We start from the raw sequence: 22,680 nt of genomic DNA on the forward strand, positions 1-22,680 counted from the left end.
GTGTGGCTGCACCCCAGCACCGGGAGGGGGCACGCATGACACCAGAGGAAGGAACAGCCCCACCCATGTCAACAGCAGGCGGCCTGTGTTTTCATTTCAAATGGGATACAGTATTTTTTTAATAAGGAGCCATACTTTTTTTTAAGAGTTTGAGATCTGAATGTGATTTCTAATTGTATCAGACGTTAATGTTTTAAAGCTATAACAAAGTTTAAAATTTCTACTTTTTGTTTTTCATTTATTTTAACTGTTCTTTTATCTATTAAATTGTTGTATGTGGATGGGGAAGTTTTGTTTCTCCTCTTAGCATTTGTTTCTATAACCAGAAATAAAATTCTATATTAAAGAAATGATCCTGAGGCTCCGGCATGGTCCTTGTACACAGGTGGCTGCTGAAGGCGGTGGACGGACAGACGGCCTGGACACACAGGCTCCTGGCCCCTGGGACACACGGGCTCCGGACGCCCTGGACACATGGGCACCTGGTTCCCTGCTCCGGAGGCTGAAGGGCAGCTGCTGCTAAGGGAAGTTGCCCATAGGTCCTTGGTATCCTGTTCCTGGCTCACACAGGAGATGCTTCTGCAGGTGCCTGTGGCTCCTGGACTCGGTGACCACCCACCGAGAGTGTTCTCAGCGAGGAGGTTTGCAGCTCCAGGAATGTGAAGACAACGTGTGTCTCCCCTCAGACATGGCAAAGGCAGAAACCAGCTGAGCCAACCCCCTGCTCCTGGCACATGCCCAAAGCCTGGCTGGGGGGCACTTGCAGGTACTTGTCACTGCCCCAGTGGCTCCTGGGCAACTGTGGGTCCCTCCTGCTGGCCCTTGGCTAGATGAGAATTTCTACCCGTGTACAAGATGGGTAGAAATGTATATGGGAAGAAGTTATCCCAGGCCTTGCTTATTGTAGGTGTGGGGCCCGGGGCGTGGCGATGGCATTGACTTTGGAACTACACAGACCTAGTTTCAAGTTCCTACTGTGTCCTCACCAGCTGTGGGACTTCAGCCTGCAATGCGCTGCACGTCTTCATGTGCCGCACAGGCACCCCCACCCCACAGGCCTGGCGCCCTGAAGCTCAGCTGCGATACAATCAGCCTCTGTCTCTTCTGAGAGTTCCCCCAGACTTATGAGACCCTTGGGTGTGTCTGTGTGACGACTTCCGACGGGAGACTTAACAGCGGTGCGTGCTTGTCACACGTCTATCTTCTGTCAAGGTTCTGTAGTGTTTGCGTGTGACTCACTCAGCTGAATAACTTGCATTTTTGCGATTGTACAGTTGCCCGCAGTTGCAGCTAAAGTTTGACTGCTTCTCTGTCTTCCTTCCAGTTACTCCATTTCCATTGTAAGAATCTAATACAACTTTAACAGATTAGTTCTAGTTTAGGATGTCAGCCCAGGCTGGGCGCGTTGGCTCACACCTGTAATCCCAGCACTTTGGGAGGCCAAGGCAAGTGGATCATTTGAAGTCAGCAGTTCAAGACCAGCCTGGACAACATGGTAAAACCCCGTCTCTACTAAAAAAAAATACAAAAAATTAACCAGGCATGGTGGCGTGCACCTGTAATCCCAGTTACCCGGGAGGCTGAGGCAGGAGAATCGCTTGAACCCAGGAGGTGGAGGTTGCAGTGAGCTGAGATCACGCCACTGCACTCCAGCGTGGGGGACAGAGCTAGACTCAGTCTCAAAAAAAAAAAAAAAAAACCTATCAGCCCAACAGCAGGCATGAGTGAGAGGCGTAACCTTCCTCCAGGGAGCTGCGCTGGCTAATTATTAATTGCATCGTTTTTAAGGTGTTGTAGTTGTGTTTGTTTGTTTGCTTGCTTGTTTAGAGACAGGGTCTTGCTATGTTGCCCAGGCTGGTCTTGAACTGGGCTCAAGCGATCCTCCTGCCTCGACCTCCCAGTGTTTGGATTACAGGCATGAGCCACCATATCTGGCCTTTTTTGCTTTTGATTAGGACAACCATTTTTCACTAGTGAGACCTTAAAATGACATTGGACACTAATGTAAATATTTTGTAAGAAACAAGTCAAATATTACCCCTGGTAAAATTGCCTGGGTTGTGTCTGTGTGGAGAGAGAGAGAGAGACAGAGATTGAGATTCCCGGCACATAGTTAGAATCTCAGTTAAACTTAGCTGCCCTATGAACCTGGGTATCTACACAACAAAGAGGGGTGCATCTCTCAGAACCCCAGAAGACATACAATTATGCACTGCAGCTCTATTCATTATTGTCAAAATCTGGAAACCAACCAAATATTCATGGATGAACAAGAAAAGCTAAGTACGGTATGATTCCATTTGCATGAAGTATAAAAAGAGGCAAAACTAATCTCTGGTGAGAAGAGACTAGCAGTTACTTCTGGGGGAGGGGAGTGTGCGTTGACTGGGAGGGGGCCACAGGGGGACCTCTGGGGAGCTGGAAATGGTCTAGATCTTGAATTCAAGCCATGGCAAGAGTATTTACACCACAGAAATTATGAAACACAAATCCCCCCCCGACTCCCCACCACCGCCCATGGAGCCGAGGCTTAAGACATTTGCCAATTTACCACTGGTTTCTAGAAATGTAAAAAATCGAGTTCATTTAAGGTTTGTGCGCTTTGGTGTGGACATTTTACCCTAGTAAACGTTAAACACTGGCAGTAGGCTTTCCATAGACTACCTGCCACCAGTTTTCCTTTGCCAATCTTCAACCTGCAGCTCCAGGGGCACCCGCCGCACTCCACCGACTCCCATTCACTGCTCACCATCCACCAACTCCCATCTCTTCATCCTCTGCACCAGGTGCTCTCAGACATCACTGGGCGCCCTAAGGCATCTCAAAGTCATAGGTGGAGCTCCTGTAGGAAGCCCTCCCTCCCTCCTCCTTCCTTCCATCCAGGTGTCTTCTCGGGGCTTATCCCTTCAAGGTCTAACCTTGACGCACCCTATCTACGGAACACTGATTCCCACCCCCTACCCTATTCCCCAGAACCTTCAGCAGTACCTAGCACAGATAGGACTCAATCATCGCTTGTCCACTGAATGACTGACTTGGCACAAATTTCCTCCTCCTTTTCTGCCCCAGACAGACACCCCACAAACATGAAGTTATCCTTGATTTTTTCCATTTTCTTCCTCCTTCCTGCAAATTCCTCAATCACAGGTCTTACAAATCCTACCTCTAAATGGTTACTGAATCTGCCTACTTTCGGGGCAACCTCCCTTCCCTGGACCACAACTGCACCAGCCTCCTTTCTCCCTCCGGAGCTTCCCAATCCATTCTCTCCCCTGTGGCCAGAGGTCAGTTCCCCCCTGGGGTGCATTTAAGCCACAGGGAGCCGATCACTGTCCTAGGCCCGCCCCTCCCCACCCCTTGGTCTGGACACCCTCTGGGCTCATCTTAGGCCACAGTCCCCGAAGCCTTCCTCCTCCGGTTGGACCCCCGCCCAGGTCAGGCTGTGACAGCGTTTATCATGACGCTGGCGTGTTGCCCTGTGTCCCCCTGCCGTCTGCAGGGTGGCAAACATCGCCAGGGCCCGGCACATCCTGGGCATCCAACACGTCTGTTAGAATGAACAGAAACTTCCCCTCTCTGAGCCTGTGGCCTCATCTGTAAAATAAAGTTCGCGAGATCCCATGAATATCGTGGGGACTGAATAAGGGATTTTTTGTTTTGTTTTGTTTTGTTTTAAGCAGCAGGAAGAGCGGCGGGATGGGTGCTCAATAAATAGCTCAAAAAATCCCCAAAACTGCCCAGAGCCGCGGCTATTCCTTGCAAACTGCCGTTCGCTGCTGGGCTCAGCCCAGAAGTGGCGGAGTTTGTGTCAGATTTTCAGGTCGTACTTAGCATGGGGACTCCCGCACCACAGAGCTGTTTACGAAAGAGAAACCAGAACTGGGGCAGTGACACTTCAGGGCCAGCGATACCCTCTCCCAAGGCCCCAGGCGCCCAATATCCGCCGGAATGGTTTCCGGGGTCGAAGGGCGCCGGCGCTGCAGAGTACCGAGGTTCCAGGGTCGCGGAACTCCGCAGCTCCCAGGCGCCGACCCGGACCCCCAGCCAGGGCACCTACGCCCCGCCCCAGGGGCTCCACGTCAAAGCCCATTGGTCGGCAACCTGTCCCTCCTGTCCATGTGATGCGGCACGTGACGCAGCCACGTAAGGCCGCTGCGCTCACGTGATGCGGTCCCGGAAGTTGAGCGGCCTGCGGTGCTGCTGCGCTGCAGCTCGTGGAGTTTCTGCGGTTCGTGCGCGCCTGGTGGCGGTGGTGGCGGTGGTGGCGGTGGTGGCGGTGGTGGCGGCGGTGGTGGTGGCGGTGGCGGCGGCGGCGGCGGCGGCAGCGGCAGCGGCAGCGGCAGCGGCGCGATGTTCTCGGCAGGAGCGGAGAGTTTGCTCCACCAGGCCAGGTGCGGGGCAGCTGCGGCCCCGGTCCTCCTTCCCGCACCTCTCCCTAGGGGCACAGGGGGGCGGGTCTCACAGGGCAGGGGGGCCCGGTCGCCCGCCTTGCAGGAACCCGACTGGACCCGCCCTCGAGACTTGGGGATCGGAGGCAACACGGCGGCCAGGCGTGGGGTGAGGAGGTCGGGGAGGGTCATGGTGGGTCTCCGGAGGAGGTGACACCTGAGCAGAGTCTTGGTGAGCGAAACCAAGTAGGGTGGAACCCGGTCGACAGTTTAGTCAAAGGCTTGGCGGTGAGAACTCCGCGTCTGGCAGGAAATCGAGCGTCCAGGAGCTTTCGTTGCCTCACAGTCAAGAACACAAAGTCACAGACAGCTCGGAGGGCTGCTTAGGAGTAAGGCTGTGTGCCAGGCTGGCAGCTGGAGGCCATCTGAGGGCTTTGGGGAACCGTGGGAGGGTTTTGTGACTTAGAAAGATCGCTCTTGGCCGGGCGCGGTGGCTCAAGCCTGTAATCCCAGCACTTTGGGAGGCCGAGACGGGCGGATCACGAGGTCAGGAGATCGAGACCATCCTGGCTAACACGGTGAAACCCCGTCTCTACTAAAAAATACAAAAAGCTAGCTGGGCGAGGTGGTGGGCGCCTGTAGTCCCAGCTATTCGGGAGGCTGAGGCAGGAGAATGGCGTAAACCTGGGAGGCGGAGCTTGCAGTGAGCTGAGATCCGGCCACTGCACTCCAGCCCGGGCGACAGAGCAAGACTTCGTCTCAAAAAAAAAAAAAAAAAAAAAAGAAAGATCGCTCTTGGCACGGATGTATTTGCTAGGCTGAGAAATCACCCACCAGGCTGCTTCCAGGCTGGTTCCAGGCTGTCTCTGGGCTCCCACTAACGAGTGGGTAGCCCCTTCCTCACCAGCTAGCCAGTCATGGGGGAAAACAGTGTAGGCGAGGACTGAAAAGACTCACGGTCCACCAAACAGTCAAAGACTTCATACTGCATGTTTAAAAGAAGAAAATGCTGACCGGGCGCGGTGGCTCACGCATGTAATCCCAGCGCTTTGGGAGGCCGAGGCGGGCGGATCACCTGAGGTGAGGAGTTCGAGACCAGCCTGCCTAGCATGAGGAAATCACGTCTCTAGTAAAAATACAAAATTAGCTGGGCGTGGAGGTGGGCGCCTGTAATCCCAGCTACTCGGTAGGCTGAGGCAGGAGAATTGCTTGAACCCGGGAGGCGGAGGTTACAGTGAGCTGAGATCCTTCCACTGCACTCCAGCCTAGGGAACAGAGGGAAACTCCGTCTCAATTAAAAAAAAAAAAAAAAAATACAGTCAGAACTACAGCGCCTTGGTAAACGTAAATAAACTTGGTGAGGCTGAGGCAGGAGAATTGCATGAACCCAGGAGGCGGAGGCTGCAGTGAGCCAAGATAGTGCCACTGCACTCCAGTGTGGGTGATAGAGCAAGACTCTATGTTAAAACAAACAAGCAAACCTGGCTTCAGAGCTAGACCAATTGGTGGGAAAGATTCGGGTGGTTGAGAGTGAGTGAGGTCTTGAAGACAGGACAAAAATCTCTGATCCAAATAACCCTTAAAATTCCACTCATTAGGAAGGGGACTGGTGAATATGCAGCACCATCTCCCAACAGCTCAACATAGGCAACCTTCCCTTCAATCCTGGACAGATATGCCATTCATGTGAATGTAGGGACTGTATGAAAATGAAAAATACTCGCATCTCAGCATGCAACATGTTCATCCCAAGGTCCTTGCCAAGAGACAAGGAAAAACACTCACTGAGAACTTCATTCCCAGTCACATTCTGCTCCAGGTCATAAACTTGTGACATGAAAGACAAAATGAATAGCCCTCACTCCCTCACTAGATATTTATTTTTATTTATTTATTTTGAGACAGTCTCCCTCTGTGGCATAGGCTGGAGTTCAGTGGCGCAATCTCAGCTCACTGCAACCTCCACCTCCCGGGTTCAAGCAATTCTCCTGCCTCAGCCTCCCAAGTAGCTGGGATTACAGGTACCCGCCACCACTCCTGGCTGAGTTTTTGTAACTTCACTAGAGATGGGGTTTTGCCACGTTGTCCAGGCTGGTCTCAAATTCCTGAACTTGGCCTCTCAAAGTGCTGGGATTACAGGCATGAGCCACCACACCCGGTCGAGCCACCACTATTTAAATACCTGTTCCTCTGCCTCCCTGGCTCGGTAGGTAGGCGTTTTTGAGGATAGAGTGTGGTTGAATTTTCCTACGTAACATACATGAGTTCTGCAGTTGCCCTCTGTTAGGGTTTCAAGAAGGCTAGTAATCTATCAGGGCTTACCAGTTTTCACAATATACTTAAGCCTGTGATTTCTGGTGATATTTTAAAATAAATGACTATAGTTTGAGGGTTAAGGTTTGGAGCAGACCAGGCATAGTGACTGGCCCACACCTGTAATCCGAACACTTTGGGAGGCCGAGTTAGGAGGATCGCTTGAGGCCAGGACTTTGAGACCAGCCTGGACAACATAGTGAGACCTGTCTCTACAAAACAGAATTTTTAAAAACTTAGCCAGGTGTGATGGCATGCACCTGTAGTCACAGCTACTCAGGAGGCTGAGACAGGAGAATCACTTGAGCCAAGGAGGTTGAGGCTGCAGTGAGCTATGATCGTGCCACTGCACTCCAGCTCGGGTGACAGAGGGAGAACCTGTCTCCAAGGAAAGCCAAAAAGATTTGGAGTGAACTTGAGTTTCTCTGTAAATGTGTCAGAGATACGGAAAGCAAGCGTAGAAAAAGTGATCGAAGATGGCTCTGTAAGGTGAAGGATAAATGGAGAAAGCGGGAAGCGAGTGAAGGATGGGGGCATGGAGGGGTACCCATCAGGTCAGGGGTTTCCAGGAGGAAGAGCTGCAGACTGGAAGCTCGGGAGCTAGTGGGGCGTGTTTCAGGCAGAGGGTCCGTGTGAAGGGGGAGAAGCAAGAAAAACAGGACGTGGAGGCTGGAGAAGGAAGGCGGGGCCAGGGTCTTGTAGGCAGCCTTAGGGTCTGTAGGAGTTTGGATTTGAAAGCAGTGGGGAGTGATTGAAGGGTTTGGGTGGGTTGGCTTTTAGAGAGAAGCTTGGGATTTGGAGAATATGCTGAGGGGAATTAAATCGGGGTGAGGGGTTCCACCTTTCTGGGAAAGATTCTCCATTTTGTGTGTGTGTGTGTGTGTGTGTATATACATATATATATGTATACGTACATATGTATGCATATGTATGTGTACATATATATACATATATATTTATAGAGATAGAGTCTTACTCTGCCACCCAGGCTGGAGTGCAGTGGCGCAATCTCAGCTCACTGCAGCCTAATCTTCTAGCTCAAGCAGTTCTCCCACCTCAGCCTTTCAAGTAGCTGGGACTACACCATGCCCAGTGAATTTTTTTTATTCCTTTTTTTTGTTTGTTTTTGAGACAGAGTTTCGCTCTTGTTGCCCAAGCTGGGGTGCAATGGCGTGATCTCAGCTCACTACAACCTCCCGGGTTCAAGCGATTCTTCTGCCTCCGCCTCCCGAGTAGCTGGGATTACAGGTGCCCGCCACCACACCTGGCTGTTTTTTTGTGTTTTTAGTAGAAACAGGATTTCTCCATGTTGCCCAGACTGGTCTCAAACTCCTGACCTCAGGTGATCCGCCCGCCTCGTCCTCCCAAAGTGCTGGAGTTACAGGTGTGAGCCACCGTGTCTGGCCGAATTTTTTTTATTCTTTTGTAGAGATGGGGTATCACTGTTTTGCCATGGATGGTCTCAGACTTCTGGGCCCAAGTGAGCCTCCCACCTCAGCTTCCCAAAGTGCTGGGATTATAGGTGGCCTGGGGAGGGCACAGCCACGGAGGGGGCCCTTCTCAGGGAGTCCCCAGAGTCCCCTGGCACGGCAGCCCCTTTGCACATTATCGGTTCTTTCTTTTAGACTGGGATAGAAACCTAAAAACAGGCTTTCATTTGGGACTGTATTCAGTATCTTACCTGTGGCTTACTAGAGAGATTTTTAAATTAAGCCAATTAGTTATTCGAGTAAAAAATTATAATGGGCTTACCTTATAATATATCATAACATTTATTCTTTAATATATAAGATTTTATTCTCAGGCCAAGTGCAGTGGCTCACGCCTGTAATCCCAGCACTTTGGGAGGCCGAGGTGGGCGGATCATGAGGTCAAGAGTTTGCGACCAGCCTGGCCAACATGGTGAAACCCTGTCTCTACTAAAAATGCAAAAATTAGCTGGGCATAGGCCGGGTGTGGTGGCTCACGCCTGTAATCCCAGCACTTTGGAAGGCCGAGGCGGGCGGATCACGAGGTCGAGATCCAGACCATTCTGGCTAACATGGTGAAACTCTGTCTTTTCTAAAAATGCAAAAAATTAGCCGGGCGTTGTGGCCAGCACTTGTAGTCCCAGCTACTCTGGAGGCTGAGGCAGGAGAATGGCGTGAACCCAGGAGGCGGAGCTTGCAGTGAGCCGAGATCACGCCACTGCACTCCAGCCTGGGCAACAGAGCGAGACTCCATCTGAAAAAAAAAAAAAAAATTAGCCAGGCGTGGTGGTGGGCACCTGTAATCCCAGCTACTCGGGAGGCTGAGGCAGGAGAATCGCTTGAACCCCAGAGGCAGAGGTTGCAGTGAGCCGAGATCGTGGCACTATACTCCAGCCTGGGTGACAGAGCCAGACTCCATCTCGGGGAAAGAAAAAAATATATATATATTCTTGTTCCCATAAGCGGAAGGCTTATTGAAGACTTCTTTTGTAAAGCACCTTATTCTGGAGTAAATTTCCTACTCTTGCATGAGGCCCCTAAAAAGAATCGGTTTTAGTCCTTCTGCCCCTGGAATAGCAAAATCTAAGTGCGTGGGCCTCCGTGAGTGAGATTCGTCATAGTGCGCTGCAGCGACGGCTCGCGAAATCCCGGGGTGAGAGGAACCAGCTCGGGGAATCAGCGAATTTATCTGGACAGCCGTGAGCGGTGCAGCCGTGTTCCTCCCACACACTCGGCTTCTCTTTTCTGAAGAGGGATTTTCCCTGCTCCAGGAGTTATCCTTTTTTTGGTTCTGAGCAGTGAGTGCTTCTGGGTCCTGAAGTCCTCTGCTTTGTTTAGGGAGATCCAGGACGAGGAGCTGAAGAAGTTCTGTTCCCGGATCAGTAAACTGCTGCAGGCGGAGGACTTGGGGCCGGACACCCTTGACTCCCTGCAGAGGCTCTTCCTCATCATCTCAGCCACGAAGTACAACCGAAGGTGAGTGCGGCCACGGCTCAGGTCGGCTCCTCACGCAGCGGCCCCAGGAGAACCTGGCCCGCGCCCAGCAGGTCGCTGCAGATGATCCTTGGGGGGTTGAGTCATTTGCCCACTTAAACCAGCGCTGAAGGTCCGTCCTCACGTAAAATGCTCTGTCCACCGGCCCAGGGGTGCCTGGCCAGGTGCTCTGGGGTGCGGGGTGCTCCTGCCACGGGTGTGACGTGTCGCTGCCCCCCACGGGCATCTCACCTTCCAGGCTGGAGAAGACATGTGTAGACCTGCTGCAGGCCACTCTTGGCCTGGCCACGTGTCCCGAGCAGCTCCAGGTGCTTTGCGCCGCCATCCTGCGAGAGATGTCCCCCTCCGACAGCCTCAGCCTGGTCTGGGACCACACCCAGAACAGCCGGCAGCTGAACCTGGTGGCCTCCGTGCTCTTGGCCCAGGTAGTGCAGCAGTCACCACCCCAGTTGGCTGTCCTGCCCCAGGGGTCCCGGGGCCTCGGGTGCAGCCAGCAGGCCGGCCTATGTCCCCTCACGGGCACCAACATGCTACGTGGGCCTGCTGGGCTTGCGTACCCATTCCAGTCAACAGGGCATGCTCCAGCCTCAAGTGTGCCAGGCACTCAGCACCGACATGCGTCTAGAAGAAGCAGACACCTGCCGGCTCCGGCGCCCCTGCTTCCTGTCTCCCCTGTTCCGTGGGAAGCAGCCATCCGGTGCTCTCTTGAAGACTCCGTGAGGGTACAGAGCCTGGGCTGCTCTGGTGACATTCCTAGACACGTGTAAGGGTGGCACTGGTGATGCTGATAGAGCAGCAGGCTTCAGCTCCCCGGGCCCCATTCCAGGAGTTTTCAGACCACAGGATTTGTTGGTGTAAGCGGAGCTCAGTAGAGGTGGTGGAGTTCGGTTTCTCAGACACAGCCTTGAGAGAGTGAGTCAGGGGAGGCTGGGCCTCCAGACCTTCTTTTTGGAGTTTTGTTTTGTTTTTTAGAAACAGGGTCTCCCTCTGCTGCCCATTCTAGAGTGCCATGGCGTGATCAAAGCTCACTGCAGCCTCGACCTCCCTGGCTCAAGCAATTCTCCCGCCTCAGCCTCCTGAGTGGCTGGGATTACAGGCATGCATCACCACACCCACTAATGTTTGTATTTTTTGTAGGGTCTCATGGTCTCACTGTGTTGCCCAGGCTGGTCTCGAACTTCTGGGTAGCAGCCCTCCCTCCTCGGCCGGGAGTTTTTGCCAAGTCCATGTCCTCCCTCCCTCTGTGTGGTGAGCAGGCCTGGATGCTCGGCGTGGGGATCCAGGGGTTCACAGGCTGTCTGTGGGCATGGGTTGCCAGCGGTGCAGAGTCTGCTGGAAGGTTGCGGTGGAGCCGGGGTTTTCCCTCCGTTCCCAGCCTGCAGCGTCATGAGCCGCCTCCCGTGCTGGGGTGCAGCCTGCGGTTGCTTTAGTTCTGTGTGGGCGAGAGCTTGTGGGCCCCAGCGTACCCAGGGCGTCCTGGTTGGTGCCCAGCCCCCTCACCTCACAGAGCCCCTGCAGGCCACCTCCAGGCCTCCGAGATGACCCCGGTAATGCTGTGGTGGCTCTTCGCCTTTGGGACAAGATGACTCCGGCTCTTGTTCATTTCACCAGCCCTTTTCCTCATGCAACTCTCACTTTTTTTTAGTGGAAGATGATCTTGCAAAACTGCTGCCAGGCACCAGCGGTGCATCCCCCGCCAGGCACATGGCCTCCCAGCCACCAGGCGCCCTCCTCCCTCCCCTGCTGGCCCTGCCCCTGTGCTGGCTGTCTCTGGTGCTGCTCAGATGTTTCAGCATCTGGGTGTGTGGAGTGAGGCAGGCGGTTTAAAGACTGGGACTCTACACTGGAGGCCCCGCAGGACGGGGTGTCCTGTGGCTGTGACCAGGCCCATGGTGGCCACCATTGTGTTTTTAGCATTGAATCAGCCATGCCCCTACCCAGGCCCCCTCCAGCCTCAGCGATGCAGCTCCCAGAGAAAGAGGCTGGAGGTGGAGCAGGCACCTTGCGGCCCTGGGTGGGCCTGGGCGTGACATCCTCCCTGCCACCTGCTGGACCGGGGTATCGGGGACCGATGCTTCTCAGGAGTGTCACACAGACTTCCGAAATTGGGGGAGCTGGTCTCCGGCACAGGCCAGTACCCCAGCGCTTGCCCTGTCTGATTTGAAGGGTGATAGAAATGAGGAGGTCAGTGCTGTGGGCCAGGGCGTGCTGCGAGCACTGGAGAGCCGGCAGCCTGAGGGGCCCAGCCTCAGATACCTCCTCCCCATCATGGCCAAGGTCGTGGTCCTCAGCCCGGGCACCCTCCAGGAGGGTACGTGGGGCCCCTCCCAAGAGGCTCTTCGGGGTCTGCCTTCCCGGGTCTTTCCTTGAGGGCCCGTGGTGGGTTGGGAGTGGGGAGCGAGTTGGGGGCATGGGGAGGCCCAATGACCTGGGACGTTGTAGGATTCTGTTTTCTGAGAAAAATCGGCCAGCATCCCAATGGCCCGGGCATCCATAGGATTTAACCTCACCTCCCCATGCCACTCTACCCACTGCAGACCAGGCCACCCTGCTCAGCAAGCGGCTGGTCGACTGGCTGCGCTACGCTAGCCTCCAGCAAGGGCTCCCGCACTCCAGCAGCTTCTTCTCCACACCCAGGGCCCGGCAGGTGAGCGCGTGAGGCCGGGACTGTTCCGGAACCGTGGGGAACAGAGTCACAGACAACCCCTTCCCGGGAGCTCCTGTGCCCACTGTGGCCAGCCCTGCCTAACAGGTCCCCGTCGGCGCCTGTGCCCGCTCTGGCCAGCCCTGCCTAACAGGTCCCCGTCAGCGCCTGCTGTCATTCCATAGGGTCCAGGACAAGCCTGCCTCTGCTGCAGGAGGCGCTTGGGTCAGGCGGGGCCGCAGCCACTGACCCGCATGGCTCCGGGAGTCTGCGCGTGGGTTCACTCCCCAGGCCGGCGGAGAGGATGTGCGATGTGCGTCTGCCTGGGGTCAAGTGGGGACGGTGTTTTTACATCACACAGGGCGGGCCGCTGCCTGGGCTCACATGCAGGCAGCTTCCCCTCCACCTCCTGAGGAGCTCGTACTAAAGGCTGGCATTTTTCCCAGCCTCGGCCCCTCCACCCACTCCCACCTGTCCTTCCCGCAGCCGGGCCCCATCACCGAGATGGACGGGGCGGTGGCCACAGACTTCTTCACGGTGCTCTCCACCGGCCACCGCTTCACGGAGGACCAGTGGCTGAACGTGCAGGCCTTCTCCATGCTGCGGGCATGGCTGCTGCACAGTGGCCCCGAGGGCCTGGGCACCCTGGACACAGGTGTGCTGGGGGTGGGCCGACGTCAGACAGCGGTGGGAGGCAGGCGCGACGGGGACACAGGCGGAGGTGGGAGGGACACAGGTGTGCCCAGGACACAGCAGAGGTCAGGACTGGGCAGTGCAGCCTGCTGACCTGGAGCTAACCGGAGAACACTCCCAGGCCAGCATCGTTGGGGCCCAGGGTCAGCACTGGGGATCCTCTGGACACCTCATGACCCTCACGCGATGTGCAGAAGTCAGAGCCGCCGTTTAAGGCCGGCTCCCTTAAGGTTGCTGGGGTGACGCCGGTGAGCTCCTCCCAGCTGCTCTGTGGACTTGTTGGGGAAGAAGCCTCAGCTACCCTGAAGGGCGGCTGTGATGGGGAAGCTGCTGGGTGGGTGGACGTCCCAAGACAGTGACGCCTCACGTCCCCTGGGAGGGGCTGTGGCCTGTGCTCTCCCCCTGCTCTTCCAAGCAGGGCAGCGGGCATGTCCCAGCCCGGGAGCCACACATCGGCCTGCTGAGGTTCCCTCCTCCCGCAGATGACAGGTCAGAGCAGGAGGGCTCCACGCTGTCGGTGATCTCCGCCACCTCCTCCTCCGCCGGCCGCCTGCTGCCGCCCCGGGAGCGGCTTCGGGAGGTGGCCTTCGAGTACTGCCAGCGCCTCATTGAGCAGAGTAACCGACGTGAGTCCCCGGCCCAGGGCACTGGCCTCCACCTACTCTGCAAGGCGACCTGAGGCTGCACATCTTCCCTGAGCTGCTGCTCCACAGAGCGGGATCCTGGGTGGCCGGTTTGGAGCAGGCCTGTTTTTGCTTCTGGGGTCAGCCCTGAGTGTTCTTCGGGCTCCACCCCAGCCCCCAGCCCGGCCCTGTCCCGCCTGGGCCCCTCAGCCTCAGTCCCACTCAAGTCCTCCTGGGGGCCTGTCCCACTGCTCTGCTCCTGGTCCTGCCTGGAGCTTCCAGGACACAAGCTGCCCCTCACTGGGCTGCTCCCAGGCTGAGACAGAGCCGGCTGACTTCTTCCCCTCCTTCCAGGGGCCCTGAGGAAGGGGGACTCCGACCTGCAGAAAGCTGTAAGTGGCTGGGGATGGGGGGATGGGAGGTGGTGACTCGGCCCTTCTGATGTGGCGTGTGTCCCACAGTGCCTGGTGGAGGCTGTGCTGGTGCTGGATGTGCTGTGCCGGCAGGACCCGTCCTTCCTGTACCGAAGCCTCTCCTGCCTGAAGGCCCTGCACGGGCGGGTGCGCGGGGACCCGGCCTCTGTGCGGGTGCTGCTGCCCCTCGCCCGCTTCTTCCTGAGCCACGGTGAGCCCGGGGCGGGGTGGCGCTGACTCTCGGGGCTCTGCTCCTGCCTTTAGTTTTAGGATGGAATTTCTTCTTCCCTTTTTTTTTTTTTTTTTTTGTGATTGAATAGAGACAGGGGTCTTGCTATGTTGCCCAGGCTGGTCTGGAACTCCTGGCCTCAAGCGATCCTCCTGCCTTGGCCTCCCAAAGTGCTGGGATTACGGGCATGAGCCACCGTGCCCAGCTCATATTTATTTTTTATGGATCACTGTGCTAGATGTTGGTAATTTTTAAACTTTTAAAATAGGGAAATAAACAGAAACTCTCTTTGCTGAGTCCCTAGCCTGGGAAACCCGAAAGTCTAGGAACCAGCACCTTCCAAAGAATGTGCCATAGTTTGTGTGACTCATGAGCTGACCGTGTTCCTGGGTGAGGGAGACTGAGTGCCGCTTCCCAAGCGTCCCGGTGTAGGATGCCTCGGAGCCCTTGGTGTCCTGGAGAGCAGGCCCAAGACTCAGGGGCCCTAACCAGCCATAGAGAAGCACGGCCAGAATGAGGTCAAGCGTGCGTCCAGCAGACGTGCACCCTGACGGGCCCTGGTCTTGCAGGGGAGGCAGCTGCAGTGGACTCGGAAGCCGTCTACCAGCACCTGTTCACCAGGATCCCGTTGGAGCAGTTCCACAGCCCCATGCTGGCCTTTGAGTTCGTCCAGTTCTGCAGGGACAACCTCCACCTGTTCGGCGGGCACCTCGGCACCCTCAGATTGAGCTTCCCCAACCTCTTCAAGGTACATTTGGGCGTCCCTGGGTGCCAGGGTAGGGGCGCAAGTGCCTGGGACTCCTCCCCTCTTTCCAGCGGGGTTCAGGGTGAGTCCTGGCTGAGCATAGAGCCCTGTGAGTCCCAGGCCTGGAATGCAGGGTGCAGGGTGAGGTGGGGGTCCGGGGTGCAGCATCATGTGAACAATGGTGCCGTCCAAGAACTCCCTTGTGGTTGTTTTGGGGAGGGGGGTAGTGCCACAAGATGGTGAGTTTGTTCTCACAGCACTGGGGCAGGGCTGCTGGCTAGTTGGATCCCTCCCCCAGGAGCCCTGCCTGGTGCTTTGGGCCCTTGGGCCCTTGGGTGCCATTTGCCTTTTTTTTTTTCTTTTTTTTTTGAGATGGGGTCTTGCTCCTGTCACCCAGGCTGGAGTGCAGTGGCTCAATCTCAGCTCACTGCAACCCCAGCCTCCTGGGTTCAAGCAATTCTCCTGCCTCAGTCTCCCGAGTAGTTGAGATTACAGGCATCCACCAACATGTCCAGCTACTTTTTGGTATTTTAGTAGAGATGGGGTTTTGCCATGTTGGCCAGGCTGGTCTCGAACTCCTGACCTCAGATGATCCTCCCGCCTTGGCCTCCCAAAGTGCTAGGATTACAGGCATGAGCCACCACACCCAGCCTGGTGCCATTTGCTTTTGAAATGTCTTTTGCAGCCTCACCTCGCTGTAAGGTCTTTTCAGCCCAGGTGGGGAATCCTTTTTCTAGAGAAAAACCAGGACAGTGGGAAATGATTGACCTGTTGGTACGAAAGTAGATACAGGCCGGGGGCGGTGGCTCACGCCTGTGATCCCAGCACCTTGGGAGGCCAAGGCAGGAGGATCTTGAGGCCAGGAGTTCAAGACCAGCCTGGGCAACACAGGGAGACCTCTTCTCTACAAAAAATAAACAGCCACACATGGTGGTGTGTGCCTGTAGTCCCAGCTGCTCAGGAGGCTGAGGTGGGAGGATCACTTGAGCCTGGAGGTTGAGGCTGCAGTGAGCTATGATTGCACCACTGCACTCCAGCCTGGGCGACAGAGCAAGACCCTGTCTCAAAAAATCAAAAGCAGGAGGAGGCAAATGTAGAAGCCCTCCTGGGGACTGCAGGTCTGGGACAGCAGTGGGGCCCTGGCCAGCTGCTCCCTCTGCCGCCCGCTCCACAGCTCCGAGCCCTGTCCAAACCCCTGCGCTGTGCCCGCAGTTCCTGGCCTGGAACAGCCCACCCCTCACCTCCGAGTTTGTGGCGCTCCTCCCGGCCCTGGTGGACGCCGGCACGGCCCTGGAGATGCTGCACGCGCTGCTGGACCTGCCCTGCTTGACGGCGGTGCTGGACCTGCAGCTCAGGTGGGCCCCTCACCCTCCGCCAGTGCTGCCTCTCCAGACAGCTGGTTCCACACACGGGGCCCCCTCCTCACTGCTCCTGACCCTACACCGGGGACCCTCCTCCCTCCTCACCAACACCTGACCAGTCCTCCCCTGCAAAGCCACCTCCAGGACAGGGCGTGTCTGTCACCCTTGGCAGCCCCTGCGCCCTGGAGTTCCTCACCTGTCTTCACACACAGGCCTGAAGCCTCCCGTGTCCCCAAGCCCTTCCCAGCACCCGAGGCGCTCTGATGTTAGGGACACCTGCCATGTGTCTCCTTGATGGGGGTGCCCTGGAGGGCAGGGGCCGCATTCTAGCCTGGCCTTGGGCATCTGTCCACGCAGGTCATCGCCGGCTCCATCCGAGAGGCCACTCTGGGACACCTCTCTCAGGGCCCCCAGCTGTCTGGAAGCCTTCCGGGACCCGAAGTTCCAGGGCCTTTTCCAATACCTGCTGCGCCCCAAGGCCAGCGGCGCCACCGAGAGGTAGGGGGCCCTTGGGCCAGGGGACCACCAGGGGCTCAGAGAGCCAGGCTACAGCCATTGGGGTGGGGCTCGCTGCTGGGCCCTGGGCTGAGGCCAGGGTGCTTTGTGCCCAGACAAGGCTGCGTCCCTGACCTGGGGAGCAACTGTCATCGCCACTGCAGAGGCCTTGCTTGTGCAACACAGGTCTGCCGGGTGCGGGGCCTGCTCTCAGCTCTCTGCTGCCCACATCAACCCTTACAAGCCTGCGGGTCGGCCCTGTGGGTGCTCCATTTTGCAGATGGAGAAACTGAGCCTGAGCCCAGAAAGCAGGAGGCCTGGGACCAGCCCACAGGCCTCTTGCCCTCGGCGCACATCAGCCTTTGCCCCGATGGCTCTACTGTCCCGGGTGTGCTGACACCAGGGTTCTCCCCAAACCCAGGGGAGCAGGAGGTCCTGAGAGGCGACGAGCGAGGATGGGAGTGGGCTCAGCTGTGCAAGAGGGAGCAGTGGCAACGTGGCCCTGGCGCCTGGCCCTTGCCTGTGGTCACCAGGTAGGGGAGCGGGCGGCTCTTACGGCTACGCCTGTGTTCTCAGGTTGGTGCCGCTCTACCAGCTGCTGCAGCCCATGGCCGGCTGCGCCCGTGTGGCCCAGTGTGCCGAGGCCGTGCCCACGCTGCTGCAGGCGTTCTTCTCAGCGGTGACCCAGGTGAGCTCGCCATCTGGGGCCCCCCATTCCCATGGGCCTCACAACCGAGGGGCAGGCCAGAGCCAGCACCGTGGGGTCCTCCTGAGCTCTGCAGAAGGCTCATCCCACCACACCTGCCATCCACAGCCACTCTGAGGGTCAGGGAGGCACAGGGACATGGCTGCACGGGCCACAGTCCCAGCAGGCCCCGGCCCCCGTCCCATCCCCTTCATCCCCACAGGCCCCGTCCCCCCGTCCCCCGTCCCATCCCCTTCATCCCGGCAGGCCCCGTCCCCTGTCCCATCCCCTTCATCCCCACAGGCCCCATCCCCCGCCCCCCGTCCCATCCCCTTCATCCAGGCAGGCCCCGTCCCCTGTCCCATCCCCTTCATCCCCACAGGCCCCGTCCCCCGTCCCCCGTCCCCTCCCCTTCATCCCGGCAGGCCCCATCCACTGTCCCATCTCCTTCATCCCGGCAGGCCCCGTCCCCCGTCCCCCCCTTCATCCCCAGAGGCCCCATCCCCCGTCCCATCCCCTTCATCCCCAGAGGCCCCGTCCCCTGTCCCATCCCCTTCATCCCGGCAGGCCCCCCCCCCCGTCCCATCCCCTTCATCCCGGCAGGCCCCGTCCCCCCCCGTCCCATTCCCTTCATCCCGGCAGGCCCCGGCCCCCATCCATCCCCCCTTCATCCCGGCAGGCCCCTATCCCCCGTTCCATCCCCTTCATCCCGGCAGGCCCTGGTCCCCATCCCATCCCCTTCATCCCCACAGGCCCCATCCCCCGTCCCATCCTCTTCATCCCCACAGGCCCCATCCCCCGTCCCCCATCCCATCCCCTTCATCCCGGCAGGCCCCGGCCCCCATCCATCCCCTTCATCCCAGCAGGCCCAGCCCCCGATCCCATCCCCTTCATCCCGGAAGGCCCCGTCCCCTGTCCCAGCAGGCCCTGTCTCCCATCCCCAGGACAGGGCGAGTGAGTGGCCTGGGCGCTGGTGGCACAGCGGGGGCCGGAGCAGTTTGTCCCCCTGCTGCCCCTGATAATTCAACATCTGCATCTGAGTCCAAAATAAAGGCTCCCACAGGCTGGTACCCCGCCCTCCCCAACCGTTGCTGCTTCCCACCTCGGGGAGCTCTACAAGCCGGACGCCAGTGCAGGAGAGCCTGGGAGGTGGGCAGGCCGGCAGGGCGCTGGGCACAGGGCTGGGTGTCGCCTGGGCGCACCCTTGGCCGAGCAAGACGTGTCCCCAGCCTTGCAGAGCAGAGGAGCCGCGGAACAGAAGCAACGCCTCTGCGGGGGGCACGCAGATCTGCCCGGGGATTCCCTCCCTGTGCCCGGATGCTGCCAGCTGAGTCTCTGTGTCCCTGGGTGTTTGGGAAGGCAGTGGACGAGGAGTCTCCAGTCCCTCAGCTGCCCCCCAACCCTCACCATGGCTTCATCCCCCACCCTAGGGCTTGCAGTGGGGGTGGGGCTGAGCCTATCTCCCACTCCTTATCCCCAGGTGGCTGACGGGGCCCTGATCAACCAGCTGGCGCTGCTGCTCCTGGGCAGGAGCGACTCACTCTATCCGGCCCCGGGGTATGCGGCCCGTGTACATAGGTGGGTCCCTCCCGCGCCACCTCCCCATCCCTGGGCAGGTGCCTCCTGGACCCCTTCCCCTCCCCTTCCCCTTTCCCCTCCCCTTCCCCTCCCCTTCCCCTTCCCCTTTCCCCTCCCCCCCTCCCCTCCCCTTCCCCCTTTCCCCCTCCCCTTCCCCTTTCCCCTCCCCTTCCCCTTTCCCCCTCCCCTTTCCCCTTCCCCTTCCCCTCCCCTTCCCCTCTCCTTCCCCTTCTCTTTCCCCTCCCCTTCCCTTCCCCTTTCCCTTCCCGTTCCCCTTACCCTTCAGTGGCTTCAGCTCCATTCCTAGGTGGGCCCTCAGCAGCCTCAGACCCTGCCACCCCCACCCACAGCCCCATGTCCAGCCCCGGTGCTTCCTCTCTGCCTCTGAAGAACATTCCCCTGTCCCTCCCTCTGCCGAGCCTGTCATCTTCAGGGTTGGCTCAAGTCCCTCTTCCATACCCTGTCCCCTGGGGTCCTTCTGTCCAAAGGCCTGATGCACGCAGGCCCATCCTGGTTCTACTCTGAGCCCGGGCCTGAGGCCAGCGCCAGTGCCAGCCTTCTCCCCAGTGAGGAGAACAGTTCCTCTAGGGCTGGCAGTCATCTGCGTCCCCCTATCTGAGGGTGCAGCCTGCACCTGCCACTCACACGCTTCTCGGGTCCCTCCAGGCCCTTGGCCTGAAAGGGGTGGCTGGGGTGGGGATGGGGTCAGAGGTCTGTGTGGAGCAGGCGTGGGGACCGGGTGAGAGGGCTGCATGGAGTCTGCGTGGGGATGGGGTCAGAGTCTGCACAGAGCAGGCATGGAGCAGGCATGGACCCGGCTCTCTTTGCAGTGTGCTGAGCTCCCAGTTCCTGGCCCTGTGTACGTTGAAGCCCTCCCTGGTGGTGGAGCTGGCAAGAGACCTGCTGGAGTTCCTGGGCAGCGTGAACGGCCTCTGCAGCAGGGCGAGCCTCGTCACCAGTGTGGTAAGGCGGGCGCTGGCCTCCCCTGGCCGCTCCTGACCCAGGAGGCCTGGGTGGGGGCTGACCTCTGTCCCCGGGCCTAGGTGTGGGCCGTCGGCGAGTACCTATCCGTGGCCTACGATCGGAGGTGCACTGTGGAGCAGATCAACAAGTTCTTTGAAGCCCTGGAGGCCCTGCTGTTCGAGGTCACCCAGTGCCGCCCCTCTGCTGCCCTGCCCAGGTGTCCCCCCAAGGTGGTCACCGCACTGATGACCACCCTGACGAAGCTGGCCTCCCGGAGCCAAGACCTGATCCCCAGGTGCCCGGTCGGGGAGGGAGAGAAGTCTTCGGGCTTTTCTGGGGAAGAGATGTGGCTTCTGAGGTCTTCCCGTCCAGGTGTCTTGAAATGGTGGCAGCAGCGCAGGTCCTGAGTGGGCCCTGCTGAGCGAAAGCCATTGTTGGGCGCTTCAGGGCCTGGTCCCTCCACACAGACCCCTGTCCCTGGGAGGGGAACATCTGCAGCTGACAGTAGGGACCCTCTTCCCCAGGGCCTCTCTGTTGCTGTCAAAGATGAGGACCCTGACTCAGAGTGCAGCCACCGGCTCCATGCACGGCGAGGAGGGTGCGGAAGCCATCTGCACCCGGGCCACGGAGCTGCTGACCCTGCTGAAGATGCCCAGTGTGGCCCAGTTCGTGCTCACACCCAGCACGGAGGTGTGCAGCCCCCGATACCACCGCGATGTCAACACGGCGCTGCCCCTGGCCCTGCGCACGGTCAGCCGGCTGGTGGAGAGGGAGGCCGGCCTCCTGCCGGGATGAAGGGACAGCGGCCAGGGACGCCGATGCAGATGAAGAGGGCGAGGGAGTTCTGGGAGAGGAGGCAAGGCCCAGGGTGCGCTTGGCACCCTCAGACCCGTGGGGCTGGCCCCTGCTCACCCTCTGGGCTTTGTCTCCGAGCCTTTTTCTCCCGGGCAACGCTGAGCTGAGCTGAACTGGAGCCATGGAGCGGCTCTGATTGGCGGCTGAGGCTCTGATTGGCGGCTGAGGCTCTGATTGGCAGCTGAGGCCCTGTGGCCGGGCTGGGTGGAGGCTGCTTGGGCTGTTTCCTAGTCTTTGTTTTTGGACAGTTTAGGGGCAGAAAGAGCTGCAGTAAAAATAAATCTCCTTTAATAAGCGTCTGTGTGAAGAGTGCGCAGTCAGTTCCCTTACCTGCCTTGCACCCTGGGGAGAGGGCCAGGGATTGGAGGCCCTGCAGCTGCTGCCAGTCCTGGGGGCTCAGCCGAGTGCGCCGCTGCTGCTGCAGAAACCAGGTCATTTGTGCACATCCCAGAAGGCAGTGACGGGAGTTCCCAGGGGTGGTCACTGCGCTGAGTGGTGCGCTTGGTCAGTGCCCTTTTTGATGCCCTTGAATAGCTTGAAGATGAAGGAAAGGGGCCGGGGAGGGCTGCAGGCGCTGTCGCCTGTGCAGGCTGCAGCCTCTGGCCATTCTGAGGGAAAGTCCCAGGGAGCCACCTGAGTGGAGCTCAGAGCACTGGATTCGCGCGAAGGGGAGGTGCCTGGTTGTGCGGCCCCGGCCCCGCCACCTTCCTGGGCCTTGTGCTCTTACCCGCCGGGCCAAGGAGGCACAGCTGCGTCCCACGTTCCGCCCGGTGCCTGGGACGGGCTCAGCCGCCAGGGGGGGCCGCCGCCCCGCGAGCCTCGCGCCCCGCCCCCAGACTCCCGGTTCTGGCTCCGCCCTCGGTCCCCGCTTTTGCTCTGGCCCCGCCCGCCTCCCTCCAGCCTCGGCCCCGCCCCGGGTCCCCCATCGCTCCGCGGCTAAGAAACCACGCACTGAAGGCGGCTGCGGGGTCCTGCCCCTCGCCTAGCCTCAGGACTACGGGGGGAGGGGGCGAGTGACGCGCAAGGGGCGGAGCAGGGGACACCGTGCGGGCACAGGACCTCCCCAGACGCCCGGGCCGAACCCGCGGGGTCCTCACCGCCAGGTTCCAGCCCAGGAGGCGCTCGCCCGCCCCGCAGCCTGGGCCTGGGGTCGCGTTCCGAGCTCCAGGGCGAGTGGTGTCCCCCACGGCGGAGCAGGCTGGCCCCAGGACAGCCCAGGGTCGCTGAGCTGGGGTCGCAGGAAAGGCTGGCGCTGGCAGGCGCTTCCTTCGGCAGCGCTGTGTTTGTGTTTCCACGTGGAAACACAGCAGTGCACGTGTAGAACTGTGCACACCAGGGCGTGCGTGCACACGTGCATGCACGTGCGCGGGTCTCAGGATCGCTTCCCCGCGCGGTGCACGACCCAGTCTGCAGCAGGGTGTCTGGGGGAGCTGCTGGGCCCATCCTGAAACTCAGAGAGCGCGGGGCTGCCCCTAGCCTAGCCTCGGAATGAGTCTCCCACTGAGTCCCCAGCTCCCCTCCTGCCCTGGGGCGGGGCTTCCCTGACCGGAAGGCGTCGGGGCTGTCCTGGCTCCCAGCTGCCAGGCATTCTTGGGGCCACCGCCCAGGCCAGCTGGTGCTGAGTCCGCAGCCCATGCAACTGCGCCGGGCTTAGGACGGGGAGTGTGGTTTGCGGGGCCGTCCCACTCATCTGAGTGACAAGAAGGAGCTCATGGCCACAGGACTCCGAGGG

The 22,680-nt window shown here is 59.0% G+C and overlaps 1 protein-coding gene across 2 annotated transcripts; it reads left to right on the forward strand.

Moving 5' to 3' along the window:
• The first annotated feature begins 4,257 nt into the window (after positions 1-4,257).
• Positions 4,258-21,239, forward strand: AP5Z1 (adaptor related protein complex 5 subunit zeta 1). Of its 2 annotated transcripts, XM_050784333.1 has the most exons (17): positions 4,258-4,391; positions 9,509-9,646; positions 9,903-10,089; positions 11,831-11,975; positions 12,202-12,311; positions 12,795-12,963; positions 13,484-13,627; positions 13,979-14,016; positions 14,086-14,248; positions 14,836-15,014; positions 16,224-16,366; positions 16,730-16,870; positions 17,444-17,555; positions 19,033-19,130; positions 19,961-20,093; positions 20,174-20,388; positions 20,618-21,239. In XM_050784333.1, the coding sequence occupies exons 1-17, from the start codon at positions 4,351-4,353 to the stop codon at positions 20,886-20,888; spliced, it is 2,427 nt and encodes an 808-aa protein (XP_050640290.1). In that variant the 5' UTR covers positions 4,258-4,350; the 3' UTR covers positions 20,889-21,239. The 2 variants fall into 2 exon arrangements, with proteins under 2 accessions (XP_050640290.1, XP_050640291.1); XM_050784334.1 differs by lacking the exons at positions 4,258-4,391; positions 11,831-11,975 and having other exon boundaries at positions 9,549-9,646.
• The last annotated feature ends 1,441 nt before the right edge of the window (positions 21,240-22,680 follow it).

The sequence above is a fragment of the Macaca thibetana genome, chromosome 3 (genome assembly GCF_024542745.1).
Source record: "Macaca thibetana thibetana isolate TM-01 chromosome 3, ASM2454274v1, whole genome shotgun sequence".
In the NCBI taxonomy this organism is placed as follows: domain Eukaryota; kingdom Metazoa; phylum Chordata; class Mammalia; order Primates; family Cercopithecidae; genus Macaca; species Macaca thibetana.

Bases quoted from the DNA above. Each gene is read 5' to 3' on its own strand.
- AP5Z1 (XM_050784333.1), top strand. From the start codon at position 4,351: ATGTTCTCGGCAGGAGCGGAGAGTTTGCTCCACCAGGCCAG. The intron at 12,964-13,483 runs GTGTGCTGGGGG...CTCCTCCCGCAG, and splicing joins CCTGGGCACCCTGGACACAG to ATGACAGGTCAGAGCAGGAG. The intron at 19,131-19,960 runs GTGGGTCCCTCC...CTCTCTTTGCAG, and splicing joins TATGCGGCCCGTGTACATAG to TGTGCTGAGCTCCCAGTTCC.